We start from the raw sequence: 13700 nt of genomic DNA, 5'->3' as shown, positions 1-13700 counted from the left end.
TTCTTTTTCGTTCACGTATTGCACTGATTACTCGGGACAGGATCTCTTCTGCAGCTTTAGTTTTGCCCACACGTGAAGCGGGCGGGTGCGGGTTATGCAGTCCGGGGCCTCGTAACGATACTCGTGTGTGTATTTACAGGACACGTTGTGCAGCGGCGACTTCGGTTGCTGTAACCGTGTCACTTTCACCAGGAAGGGATGACCTAACAGTCATGTGAGCGAGCGGGATCACTTCCTTGGCCACATTTGTCCAACTTCCTTCCCGACCGGCCATGTGACCCGGCATAGCTGGGTGGAAAGCTGCAGATTTTACAGACGAAACACTCCTCCGGCTCAAGCCGGGTTTTGGACCGAGCCGGGTTTTGGACCAAGCCAGGGCTTTGGACCAAGCCAGGGTTTTGGACCAAGTCAGGGTTTTGGACCAAGCCAGGGTTTTGGACCGAGCCAGGGCTTTGGACCAAGTCAGGGCTTTAGACCAAGCCAGGGTTTTGGACCGAGCCAGGGCTTTGGACCGAGCCAGGGTTTTGGACCAAGCCAGGGTTTTGGACCAAGTCAGGGCTTTGGACCGAGCCAGGGCTTTGGACCAAGTCAGGGTTTTGGACCAAGCCAGGGCTTTGGACCGAGTCAGGGTTTTGGACCAAGCCAGGGCTTTGGACCAAGCCAGGGTTTTGACTGCTGACACTGCTGAGGTTATAAGTGTGTAACTTGTATTAGATTGGAGAGTAGTGTCTTGTGTACCATGCTAACGTCACACCGCCATGCTGCTTCAGCTAGCCGGAAGATGGCTGGCTGGGCGGGGTTAGTTGTAACACTTTTTTAAATAGGTGGGGGGGTTGCAACTAACCCCGGAAACACAACTAAACGCAGGACTAAAGAATGTGGGGAAAGGCCATGTTTTGGACACAGGCAAAGCAAAAACGAAATCAGGCGGAGAGGAAGCCAGCGGCGAGGCGGTCCAGGAGGGTCAGGGAGGAAGATCTGGACACCACAGAAGAAGATTTGTGGGCACGGAGCCCTGTGCAAATGACAGACCCGAAGGAAAGAGGATCAGACGTGCAAGTTCTAGACCCACGAAGAAGACTGCACTCCTGGTGGACCTGCATACACCAGTCACCACGGCAACTCTGATCACACACACACACACGTTTTGTCCACTGTGTAGCTGATGTCCTGTACGAAAGCTCTTCTGAAGTCTAATAAAGTTCCTCTGCAGTCTGGGAAGTAGGGGCGGCTGTGTCTTGCAGGTTGTGAAGTGATTTCCACGTCAGCAGGGACTTCCTGTGCTCGGTGGGCGACAGGAAGTCGTTCAAGTGTTGGCACGTGTAATAAACTTATTGGCATGCCTGTTTTGTGGCGTGGTCTCGATTTCTAATTCCTCACTCCTGTTGTTACAACCGACCCCCTCCTGTTGTTATAACTGACCCCTTCTGTTGTTACAACCGACCCCCCTCTTGTTGTTATAACTGACCCCTCCTGTTGTTATAACTGACCCCGGTGGCGGGGCAGGTTGTAACACTTTAATGAGTTGTGTCATGTAGTTGTAAACGTGTCTTTTTGGTGGACAAATAAGGGAAGCTCGTGTCCAAAAGAACCGATTTGTAGGTGCTGTGTTACAACCATCCCCGCTACACACACATGTAGCGATATGATTTATTACTTACATACGAATAAAGACGCATTTCACCGACTGTCTTGCTAACGGGTGGAGTTTTGTGCAAATGGATTCTGGTCTCCTTGTCAAGGGACGTGGGAGTACGGAACAAGACCCGGTTTGTGTGAATTCCGGTGTGACCGTAGGCGGATGCACATATTCCTGTGATGAGCAGCGTTGCGCGGTGTCAGCGGGTCAGCACTCCCCCCACCCCCGACCCCACCCCCGGGCTTCCTGCGTGAGGAGGCCCGGCCGGGGGGTGCTGGGCTGTCAAATGTGGTTGGAGTTGGGTGGAGTTGGTTGCGCAACACAGAGGGCGATGTTGGGTTAAAACGAGTGGAAATGCGGAGGTTTGAGGGGCGTAGTTTGAAACCTCCTCCGATAATAGTCGACATAGGCGGAACAGTGGTCCGAGCTGACCGCGGTCGGGCAGGCAGGCAGGCAGGCAGTCTCAGGCAGTCAGTCTCAGGCAGGCAGTCAGGCAGTCAGTCAGGCAGTCGTGTGCGGGACGTGATCGGGAGACTTGTGGTCCTTGAGGAGCCGAGAGGAGCGCTGACGTCATGGCAGGTACGCGGTAAAACTGGTTGGGGTTTTTGCTGCATGATCTTCAGGGTGCTGGGCCGTCCGTGTTGTTCGTCCTGATAAATGACTTCCATCTGCGGCGGTGTGATGAAGACGGGGGGTGGGGGTGGGTGGGGGGGGAATCAGTCACTTCCGCAAAAGCCAAGCGTTTGCACGCGCTTTACTTCTGCGGGTGACGTAGCGCCGCCGGCCGGCGACGCTTCGTGCCGTTTCGCGTCGAGCCGCACAGTCCGCGCGGAGCATGTTGAAATCGTCTGTTTGTTTTGCATTCCAAGACGAGGAGGCGACTGTGGAGGCGGACGTCGACCAGCCGCGCAACACTGCGCATGCGCCCCTGGTGTCGGTGACGTTCCAGAAGAACCCAGCGCGCGCCCGGAAGTACCTGGATTCGGAACCCAAAGCTCTAGGGGTGTGTGTGTGTGTGTGTGTGTGTGTGTGTGTGTGTGTGAGTGTGTGTGTGTGTGTGTGAGTGTGTGTGTGTGTGTGTGTGTGTGTGCGCGCGTGTGTGAGTGTGTGTGTGTGTGAGTGTGTGTGTGTGTTTGCGTGTGAGTGTGTGTGTTTGCGTGTGAGTGTGTGTGTTTGCGTGTGAGAGTGTGTGTGTGCGTGTGAGAGTGTGTGTGTGTGAGTGTGTGTGTGTGTGTGTGAGAGAGTGTGTGTGCGTGTGAGAGTGTGTGTGTGTGTGAGTGTGTGTGTGAGCGTGTGTGAGAGTGTGTGTGTGTGAGAGTGTGTGAGTGTGTGTGTGTGTGTGTGAGTGTGTGTGTGTGTGAGCGTGTGTGTGTGTGTGAGTGTGTGTGTGTGAGTGTGTGTGTGTGTGAGCGTGTGTGAGAGTGTGTGAGTGTGTGTGTGTGTGTGTGAGAGAGTGTGTGTGCGTGTGAGAGTGTGTGTGTGTGTGAGTGTGTGTGTGAGAGTGTGTGTGTGTGTGAGCGTGTGTGAGAGTGTGTGTGTGTGTGTGAGAGTATATGAGTGTGTGTGTGAGCGTGTGTGTGTGTGTGAGAGTGTGTGTGTGAGTGAGTGTGTGTGAGTGTGTGTGTGAGAGAGTGTGTGAGTGTGTGTGAGTGTGTGTGTGTGTGAGAGTGTGTGTGAGTGTGTGTGTGTGTCTGTGTGTGAGAGTGTGTGTGTTAGTGAGTGTGTGTGAGCGTGTGTGTGTGTGTGTGTTTGCGTGAAAGAGAACGACAGTGGTGCTCCATCCTACACATGAGAATGACTTTTGAAACAGCCCCTCGGTGTTTTGTCTCCCCAAGATCACGCAGATCACCTTGAGTGTGTTCCAGATCAGCTGGGTGACCTCCACCACGACCTATGTTCGTCTGGAGAGGGACGTACCCCTCCTCATTTCCTCATTCCTGGTAAGGACTGGGTGGTGCTGAAAGCAGCAGCCACGGGGGATTTTATACAGGGGGGAGCCAGCACGGAGTTGGTACCGCCCAGCATGCTACCAAACCACAAGCAGCTGTGAAGTAATACCTCCTCAAGTATTTCATGGTACCTCAGGGTGGCTTGGTGGCCCAGCGGTCAGCGCTGTCGCCTCACAGCAAGAAGGTCCTGGGTTCGAACCCCGGGGATGTCCACCCTTGGGGGTCGTCCCGGGTCGTCCTCTGTGTGGAGTTTGCATGTTCTCCCCGTGTCTGCGGTGGGTTTCTCCGGGTGCTCCGGTTTCCTCCCACCATCAAAAACACATGCATGTTAGGGTTAATACTCCTGTCTGTGCCCCTGAGCAAGGCATGGCGAGATGAAATGGAGTTGGTCCCCGGAGCTGCACGGCGGCCGCCCACTGCTCCTAGCTACACAGGTATCCATCATCCGTCCATCCATCCATCATCCATCCATCCATCATCCATCCATCATCCATCCATCCATCCATTATCCATCCATCATCCATCCATCATCCATCCATCCATCATCCATCCATCCATCCATCCATCCATCATCCATCCATTATCCATCCATCATCCATCCATCCATCATCCATCCATCCATCCATCCATCATCCATCCATCCATCATCCATCCATCCATCCATCATCCATCCATCCATTATCCATCCATCCATCCATCATCCATTATCCGAACCGCTTATCCTGCTCTCAGGGTCGTGGGGATGCTGGAGCCTATCCCAGCAGTCATTGGGCAACAGGCAGGGGGACACCCTGGACAGACCACCAGGCCATCACAGGGCCCACACACACACACACACACACACACACACACACACACACACACACACACACACACACACACATACACACACACACACACCTAGGGACCATGTAGTACGGCCGAGTCACCTGACCTGCATGTCTTTGGACTGTGGGAGGAAAACCGGAGCACCCGGAGAAACCCACCGCAGACACGGGGAGAACATGCAAACTCCACACAGAGGACGACCCGGGACGACCCCCAAGGCTGGACTACCCCGGGGCTCGAACCCAGGACCTTCTTGCTGTGAGGCGACCGCGCTAACCCCTGCGCCACCGTGCCGCCCTGCTACACAGCGAGGATGCAGAGCAGAATTCCCCTACAGGGATCAATAAAGCAGATCAAAATCACAAATATGTCAGACCTCATTATGTGCCAAATTTCAGACACTCGACTTCTCCTCGATTCAGACAACAAACTGTGTCCCCATGCAGACAGAAGGTGACGTTTGACTTGTTGGCCAGACCTGACCAGGAGACCGCTGTGCACCTCCTCTACTGCTCTTGGCAAGGTGTTAATCGTGTTCTCCCTGTCCGTTCCCTAGGTGATCATAGCCGGCAGTCTGGCCATGGCAGCACAGAACCTCCATCTCCCCACAGTAAGGACCTCCATCACCCGCTGGAGCGAAACGCCATGTGGGCCTATCCGCATGAAGGCCCTTGCAGAAACCTCCCAAAGTGCTCTGATGTGTGCTTAGGCAACGCCGGCACCGTGTGCCCTGACACTGTCTCATCTGTCTTCCAGCTCAAGGCCTGTCTGGGGCTGCAGGTGATGGGCTGCGTCACCACCTCGCTCAGCTTGGTCTTCTACGTCCCTTTAGCCATGGAGTATCACGCAGCCTACTGCTGGAATATTTTGTACGAGGAAAACGTCACCGTCACTTCCCGCTCGGTTTGCCAGCAGCTGCAGGTGAGTTGCACGTCTGACTCCTCCAGCGTGGCTGCACGAAGGTCAAATGACGCTACTTTGATAAAAACACCTGTCAGCTTGAACCAATGGTGAGGTAATACAGCTGAAGTGGAATGGTGCAGGGTTTTAGCATATCAGATCAGTACATCACTACCCTGTTTCTGAGGCAGACTCTCCCGTTCCTGTGTGCTTTGGACTGCCGTGGGGCGGCTGAACAGCAAGGTGGTCTGTTGCAGAAGGATAAGCACATAGTAGTAATGCTGCACTGAGAAGCTGAAGCAGCTCACCTGGAGGCTGCAGTCCAGGTCTGGGACAAACGTTTCATCATCAGCCAAGTGACCTCTTCAGTCTCAGCTGACTGCAGGTACCCCCACCCTTATAAACAATACAGTGGCATAACGACCAAAAACAACGACCGGTTTCATATGGGTGTGACCATTAACTAGAGTTACAATGGACATGTGTACTATTCACAGAGGGGGTTTTGGTACTACCTTATTGATCCCCGTGGGGAAATTCTTTCACTGCATTTAACCCATCCTAGCTGTGTAGTGAGGAGCAGTGGGCAGCTGCAGCGCCCGGGTACCAACTCCAGTTGGTCTTGCCATGCCTCGGTCAGGGCCACAGACAGGAGTATCAACCCTGACATGCGTGTCTTTTTTTATGGTGGGGGAAACCGGAGCACCCGGAGAAGACCTGCCACAGACATGGCGAGAACATGCAAACTCCACACAGAGGATGACCTGGGATGACCCCCCCAAGGTTGGACAACCCCGGGGTTCAAACCCAGGACCTTCTTGCTGTGAGACGACAGCGCTAACCACTGGACCACTGTGTCACCCAATTTTGGAAACTTTGATTTGGGAATGTTTGCAATCGCAGCATTGTAAGATGGTGACAGATGTACTCTTAGCCCCCCCCCCCCCCCGCGGTTCAGGGATGGTCGTTCCCTCTTCACATAGATGGCATCTTTGACTCCCTGTTCAAACCAGCGTTCCTCCCTATCAAGAATGTGCACTTCCTCATCCTTGAAAGCGTGGCCACTGGCCTGTAGATGGTGCAGACTGTGGAGTCCTGGTCTGTAGATGGTGCAGACTGTGGAGTCCTGGTCTGTAGATGGTGTAGACTGTGTAGATGGTGTAGACTGTGGAGTCCTGGTCTGTAGATGGTGTAGACTGTGGTGTCCTGGCCTGTAGATGGTGTAGACTGTGTAGATGGTGTAGACTGTGGAGTCCTGGCATGTAGATGGTGTAGACTGTGTAGATGGTGTAGACTGTGGAGTCCTGGCATGTAGATGGTGTAGATGGTGTAGACTGTGGAGTCCTGGCATGTAGATGGTGTAGATGGTGTAGACTGTGGAGTCCTGGTCTGACGTATTAGCTTTCCTGTGTTGTGCCATCCTCTTGGCCAGCGTCGGTTTGGTTTCCCTGGTGTACAAGTCGCGGCATCCCTCCTGGCACTTAACAGGGTACACTATAGGCTGCGGAACCGGTATGGCCAGTGGGGCCGTGGCCATACCTACTTTGGCGTGCATCAAACATAAACATGTGTAAAAATTCAAATCGCAAATACGTTACATTCTTAATATATTGCCCTTTTGCGTGCTTCCCGGGCTAATCTCCGCTAGCTGTAAGCCTACGTACAGTACGTAGCCTATCACAAGCTACAAACTCTGTTTCCTAATGATTGATTGGTTATTTGTGTCACATGAGCTTAGCGTCACACGGACGTGAATTTCACAGAACAAAATACCAGCGCTCTATGTAAGTAGACTACCTGCTAGTGTGTTCGCTAAATTTAAGCAATAGTAACGTTCAAATGAACGATGAAGCGTCGAAACCCCTATTGCCAGATGTACACAGGCTGTTGAACCCTTGAACCCTGCTCAACCCTTCATCGTATGAAGACTTATCTAAGGTCAACAATGACTCAAAGGAGACTCAATGACTTGATGTGCAGCCACACACACAGGGATGCTTTGGCCAGTGTGGATGGTCTCACCATTGCCAGTGACGTCATCCAGCACAACGAGAGGCGGAGGAACTTCTCTGGGAACGTTTAAGACGGGGTGGTGAGCGTTGACATTTTCTAATCCTATGCAACTGGACTTGACGTGTCAAATGATTGATGCTTTCTAATCATACTGATTATACTATTTGATTGTGACCCAAGTGTAGGCTATAATCAGGACAAATAAAAACGGCAATTCGTGGCCCTACCCATTCGAAATGCGTTCCGCGGCCTATGGGGTACACTATATTGTTCTGTTTGAAAGCAACTGAGATACGATGTTTGGAAAATACGCGTCTCGACTGCTCCGACACTCCCGTCACATAGAGAATCACCATCCGTTTATGCTTAGACAGCTGTTGTCCTTCTCTCTTTGATCAGCTGGTGCACTGGTTTGGGTGTCTTCCTGGCTTCGGCAAATGCTGGCCAAGAGGATGGCACAACACAGAACAGCTAACACATCAGGCCAGGACTCCACAGTCTGCACCATCTGCAGGCCAGTGGCCACTCTTTCAAGGATGAGGATGTGCACATCCTTGATTGGGAGGAACGCTGGTTTGAACGGGGAGTCAAAGAGGCCATCTAGTATGTGATGAGGGAACGGCCATCCCTGAACCGAAGGGCGGCCTAAGAGTACATCTGTCACCATCTTACAATGCTGTGATTGCAAACATTCCCAAATCCTCTGTGAATAGTACACATGGCCGTTGTAACTCTAGTTAATGGTCACACCCATATCTGCATATGAAACTGATGGTTGGTTTCGGCCCTTATGCCGCTGTAAGGTGGGGATGGATACCTGCAGTCAGGTGAGACAGAAGAGATCACTCAGATGATGATGAAACGTATCTCCCAGTAAACACTATGTCCCGATGAACTGATTCAACCTTCTGTGATTTCCTCACCTGGATTACGGAGCACGGATCAAGTCAAGCAGACTCACTGTTCGGCTGTCTTCTGGACGTTCATCCAGTTTTATCTACTGCTCCGCCAAATCCTAACCTCTGCTTATCTTTTGCCCCCAATCAGAATGCCGATTACCACCGCTATGCTGAGAACATCCTCATCCACGCTGCGCTGATAGCCATCTCCGCCACCTTGGCTGCCTACTGCTGCAAGGTGGTCAACTGCTGCTCACCCACTGCCAACATGGTGAGCAGACTGACAGCGACACCAGAGAGAAGGCCAGTTACAAGCCCACGTGAATGGTTGTTCAACCACTGTAGTAGTACCATAGCGCCGGGCAGTAGAACTGCGTTAAAGGAAACCTGTAAAAAAACGACACCCATCTTGTAAAGAAGTAAACGAATGGTCATCGAACTCGGAATTACAGGTGGAAAACGTGGGTATCGTTTCAGTGCTCCCATTTACCCGGCCACAGGAAGCGCAAGTGGAGCAACCAACGTTTGTTTGCTAAGTAAATAACGAGATTCTTCTAGAAAGTAATCATAAGGGTTTTATTTAGCATGGATCTATGTCAGTGTTAAATTTGTTCCTGCTGGCATATTTCTTCTCCCACTGAGTCAACACCGGGAGTTGTGACATCGTGCTAAATTGGAAATTTCCAACTTGGAATTTCCAAATTCCGGCTTGTCTTGAACGCAGCATGATTTCAATACCGTTTGTCGTCTTTCAATGGTTGACTGGAATTCGGACATTTCCATATCGTGAAATATAATTTTGTCATCTCACCCAGACAGCATCCGGATGTGGGCCACTTCAGGCAGTGATGCGGCACGGATGGCCTTCTTCTGGCCCTGACAAAATATGTAGATGTGAGCCTGAAGTGGCCCACATGTATAATAGCAAATATGGCCCAAATAGGCCAAATCACATGTGGGCCTTCTCTGACAAAGATGCGGTGCTCTGGGCAACATGTGGTCTGGATGTGACCCTGAAGTGGCCCGTGTGGTAAACGGTGAATATGGCCCAAATATCACAGCACAAATATGGCCACCTTTGGCCCATATGCGGCATTGCTAAGGCTTGGTTCTGGCCCAGATCTGGCAAAAGGAGCGGACCGCCCAAGTGCCATCATACCACGCGGTATGTGGGCCGAATGAAAGTGTCAGTGTGGGACGGCAATTTTGCTATCTGTGTCCAGTCAGTGACTTCATCACAGAGCACAAACTGGACTATTTATGTCTCACGGAAACCCGGCAGTCACAGACTGACTTTCTGCAGCTAAATTCAGCAACTCCACCAGCATTTGTTTACAAATGCAAACCTCGCAGGTTTGCTATCTGGGAAATGAAAGATAACGCACAATCTACTCTGGGATATTTAGGGAGCGTTATTTGAATACTAATTCTGGTGTGATATTGTAGCGAATTCAGGGGGCAGCCGGGAACCGCTGCAGCCGGGACGCGAACCCGGATCGCTCGCATCACGGGTAGTCATCCGTGGGGCGAGCGATCCGGATTCGCGTCCCGGCTGCCGCCTGAATTCTCTCCATTGGTGTCAGAGTGGGCTGGTGGGACCGCGAGGCCACCGGAAGCGCGCGTGTCCAGAGGCGTGAGGGAGCAGGTATGCTGAAGCGCGGGGATGCGCTTTCCGAAGGGGGGGGGGGTGTAACGACCACGAATGACCAGACTCGCTAACCCTTGGCTAACGGGTCGGAGCCTTTAGTCGACTGGTTAACGACCCGGGTTCGCGTCCCGGCTGCCCCCTGAAGTCGCTACAATATTACGCTTTACATTACCACGCGGTTCTGTGTTGTGAGCCGCTGCCTGCCGGACTCCTCCTACCTGGCAGCGCAGGTCCACACCGCGACACGCCCCCGGTGATGACGCGGTGTTTGTTTGTCATGCGGGCCAGCTGTAGGTCAGGGATCATTTGAGCCGCTAACCAATCAGATGCTTGTGTGTCCTGTCAGCCGGTGATCACGGTGCAAGCCCCTCCGGCCCAGCACAGAGACCCCTGAGGACGGAGGACGACACCGCCCACGCGCGCCACCCACACGGAGGCAAAGCTTCACCCCTCTTCAAATCAAGAGAAGAGTCAAAAGCTGGACATGTAATGACATAGTAATTACGCTCAATTTTTCTATTAACACTTAAAATGTGTGGATTTACGCCTAACTAAGAAGACATTATTACCCTTTACGCTTTTGTATTTGAATAGGCGAACATTGATCATTAAACCGGTGATTTGGTACTAACCGGAAGACTTCAGATATATGTTGACCGACTGAAGTTTGTACACATTTATATGAAAGGTACAGAAAAATAAAAATCAAATTTTTATTGAGTTTCACTTTTTTTTGGGGGGGGGGGGGTTCGGCAGAGGGTGCTTCGCTGAAATTGCAATTAAACTGTCACCGGAGACAGATGGGGGGGGGGCAGGTTGTGACAGTGACTGGTCGTTGGATAATGGTCGGTGACCTTTGCAAAGCCCCAAGGTGCAACTGGCAGGGCCTGCAGGGCAAGACGTCCTCGTGGGGCGTCAGATTGACAGCAACGTTGGAGTCAAATACTCCGGCGTTGTCAACAGGTCTTGCCAAATCTGCATTTCAGGGTACCCGTTCTCCCCCCTGTCTGTGGCAGAGGCCATTACATCCACTCGGAGAAGAGACTGAGAAGAGGCATGTCTTAAAAACTGGGCTCATGATCACATCAACACGCCTCCATTAACTTGTACTCACCGTAATTACGCTGAATAATGAACAGTATTTTGTCTTACTTGTGAACAAATAAGCAAATCTGTTTTTTCTCAGGATGTCTGATGTAGTGTGGTGGTGGTGGTGGTGGTGGTGGGGGGGTTCTTGCTTTCTTTCATTTGCAGCTGAACATTGACAGAACAGTACTTTCTCTGTGGAGCCACCAGTCGTCCGGCCTGACGTTTCACCACAGCTGCACCCGCTGACTGGGCGGGGGACGCAGGGGGGAAGCTGCCATATATATGCAGCTAATGCAGCTAATGCAGCTAATGCAGCTGCCTCGTGCCCGCATGCACGGACCTCTGTATCTCACCCTTATCCTAGCAAAGATATCGAGCACTGAGTTCCAGTATACGGTATGTTCCAAAATGTGCCAAGTGTGGGCGTCCAGGTAGCGTAGCGGCCTATTCCACTGCCTCATGTTACCGGACGTGTCGCCAGTTCGAATCCCCGTGTTACCTCCGGCTTGGTCGGGCATCCCTACAGACACAATTGGCCGTGTCTGCGGGTGGGAAGCCGGATGTGGGTATATGTCCTGGTCTAGCGCCTCCTCTGGTCGGTCGGTGCGCTTGGTCGAGAGAAAGGGGGAACGCGCTACGTCCCCCTGGTGAAACTCCTCACTGTCAGGTGAAAAGAAGTGGCTGGTAACTCCACATGTATCGGAGGAGGGATGTGGTAGTCTGCAGGCCTCCCCGGATCGGTAGAGGGGATGGAGCAGCAGCCGGGACGACTCGGAAGAGTGGGGGTAATTGGCCGGATACAATTGGGAAGAAAAAGAGGGAGGGGGGGATCCCTAAAAAAGAAAAATGTGCAAAGTGGCTCGTGCGTAATTATGTACATGCGTACTCCTGCTTACCAAAATCCACACAGAAGAGCTAGTAGCTAGCTAGCTAGCTACTAGCGAAGGGTCAAGACTTTGCACAGTAGAAAGCCTGCAATGTGCCTGTGATGCAAGTAGAACTTTCTTATTCATTTGACTAATAATCAGCCTATACACTCGAGTTTTGTGTTTATAAGACCTATGCACAGACATAAATAATGTAACGATCACAAATGACTAGACTTGCTAGCCCTTAGTTGCGATGGGGTGAGGTTCACCACTTTGTGAACAACTGCGTGAGCAAACAGTCCAACAGTTTAAGAACAACGTTTCTCAACGTACAACTGCAAGGAATTTAGGGATTTCATCATCTCCAGTCCATAATATCATCACAAGATTCAGAGAATCCGGAGAAATCTCTGCACGTAAGCGGCAAGGCCGAAAACCAACACTGAATGCCCGTGACCTTCGACCCCTCAGGCGGCACTGCATTAAAGAGCGACATCATTGTGTAAAGGATATGACCACGTGGGCTCAGGAGCACTTGGGAAAACCATCGTCAGTTAACACAGTTGGTCGCTACATCTACAAGTGCAAGTTAAAACTCCACCATGCAAAGCCAAAGCCATGTATCAACACCACCCAGAAACGCCGCTGGCTTCTCTGGGCCGAGCTCATCTGAGATGGACTGACGCAAAGGGGACAAGTGTGCTGTGGTCTGACGAGTCCACATTTCACATTGTTCTTGGAAATCATGGACGTCGTGTCCTCCGGGCTGAAGAGGAAAAGGACCGTCCAGATTGTTATCAGCGCAAAGTCCAAAAGCCAGCATCTGTGATGGTATGGGGGTGTGTTAGTGCCCATGGCATCATGGGTAACTTGCACATCTGTGAAGGCACCATTAATGCTGGAAGGTCCATACAGGTTTTGGAGCAACATATGCTGCCATCCAAGCGACGTCTTTTTTAGGGACGTCCCTGCTTATGTCAGCAAGACAATGCCAAGCCACATTCTGCAGGTGTTACACCAGCGGGGCTTCGTAGTAAAAGAGTGCGGGTACTGGACTGGCCTGCCTGCAGTCCAGACCTGTCTCCCATTGAACATGTGTGGTGCATTATGAAGCTAAACATATGACAACGGAGACCCCGGACTGTTGAGCAACTGAAGTCGTACATCAAGCAAGAATGGGAAAGAATTCCACCTACAAAGCTTCAACAAGTAGTGTCCTCAGTTCCCAAACGCTTAATGGGTGGTGTTAAAAGGAAAGGTGGTGTAACACCGTGGTGAACATGCCCCTGTCCCAGCTTCTCTGGAACGTGTTGCAGGCATCAAATTCAAAATGAGGGAATATTTGTAAAAAAACAAAGTTTATCAGTTTGAACATTAAATATCTTGTCTTTGTAGTGTATTCAGCTGAATATAGGTGGGGAAGGATTTGCAAATCATTGTATTCTGTTTTTATTTACATCTTACACAGCGTCCCAACTTCATTGGAATTGGGGTTTGTATAATACATGGTGTTTTAACCCCTTGCAACATCAAACATACATACACATAATAAGTTAAAATATGCAAAACAATTCTGAGAATATCTTAATCTCAACAAATCCTAACGGTGGTGTCACACCATGTCATGGAGAACCACATGTATGCATGCCTTGATGCATGCTCAACAATGCAGGTAAGAAAACAGAACGGTGAATCAGTTCATGTGGACACAACGTGTACTGACCTGGTAACCTGGTGAGTCTCAGCTGACTGTAGGTGTCCCACCCTTACAAACAATACAGTACAATACAGCTCCTAACGATGGAAACCAACGGCCTATTTCATATGCAAATATGAGCGTGAACATGCCTGAACGGGGGGGGGGGC

The 13700-nt window shown here is 51.3% G+C and overlaps 1 protein-coding gene across 1 annotated transcript; it reads left to right on the top strand.

The window, feature by feature from the left end:
• The first annotated feature begins 2116 nt into the window (after nucleotides 1-2116).
• Nucleotides 2117-10592, top strand: LOC130130338 (uncharacterized). Its single transcript, XM_056300018.1, has 7 exons — nucleotides 2117-2218; nucleotides 2509-2642; nucleotides 3475-3579; nucleotides 4973-5026; nucleotides 5173-5337; nucleotides 8377-8499; nucleotides 10223-10592. Exons 1-7 carry the CDS (start codon nucleotides 2212-2214, stop codon nucleotides 10268-10270), a joined length of 636 nt encoding a protein of 211 aa, XP_056155993.1. The 5' UTR covers nucleotides 2117-2211; the 3' UTR covers nucleotides 10271-10592.
• The last annotated feature ends 3108 nt before the right edge of the window (nucleotides 10593-13700 follow it).

Source organism: Lampris incognitus, chromosome 20 (genome assembly GCF_029633865.1).
Source record: "Lampris incognitus isolate fLamInc1 chromosome 20, fLamInc1.hap2, whole genome shotgun sequence".
Classification (NCBI taxonomy): Eukaryota; Metazoa; Chordata; class Actinopteri; order Lampriformes; family Lampridae; genus Lampris; species Lampris incognitus.
The sequence above is the reverse complement of the archived record's forward strand: the minus strand, read 5'-3'. Positions and strand labels throughout refer to the sequence as shown.

What these genes read in the sequence shown, in the direction of transcription:
- LOC130130338 (XM_056300018.1), top strand. An exon ending in TCCTCATTTCCTCATTCCTG is followed by an intron (nt 3,580 to 4,972) that starts GTAAGGACTGGG and finishes TCCGTTCCCTAG; the next exon opens with GTGATCATAGCCGGCAGTCT. An exon ending in CGGTTTGCCAGCAGCTGCAG is followed by an intron (nt 5,338 to 8,376) that starts GTGAGTTGCACG and finishes GCCCCCAATCAG; the next exon opens with AATGCCGATTACCACCGCTA.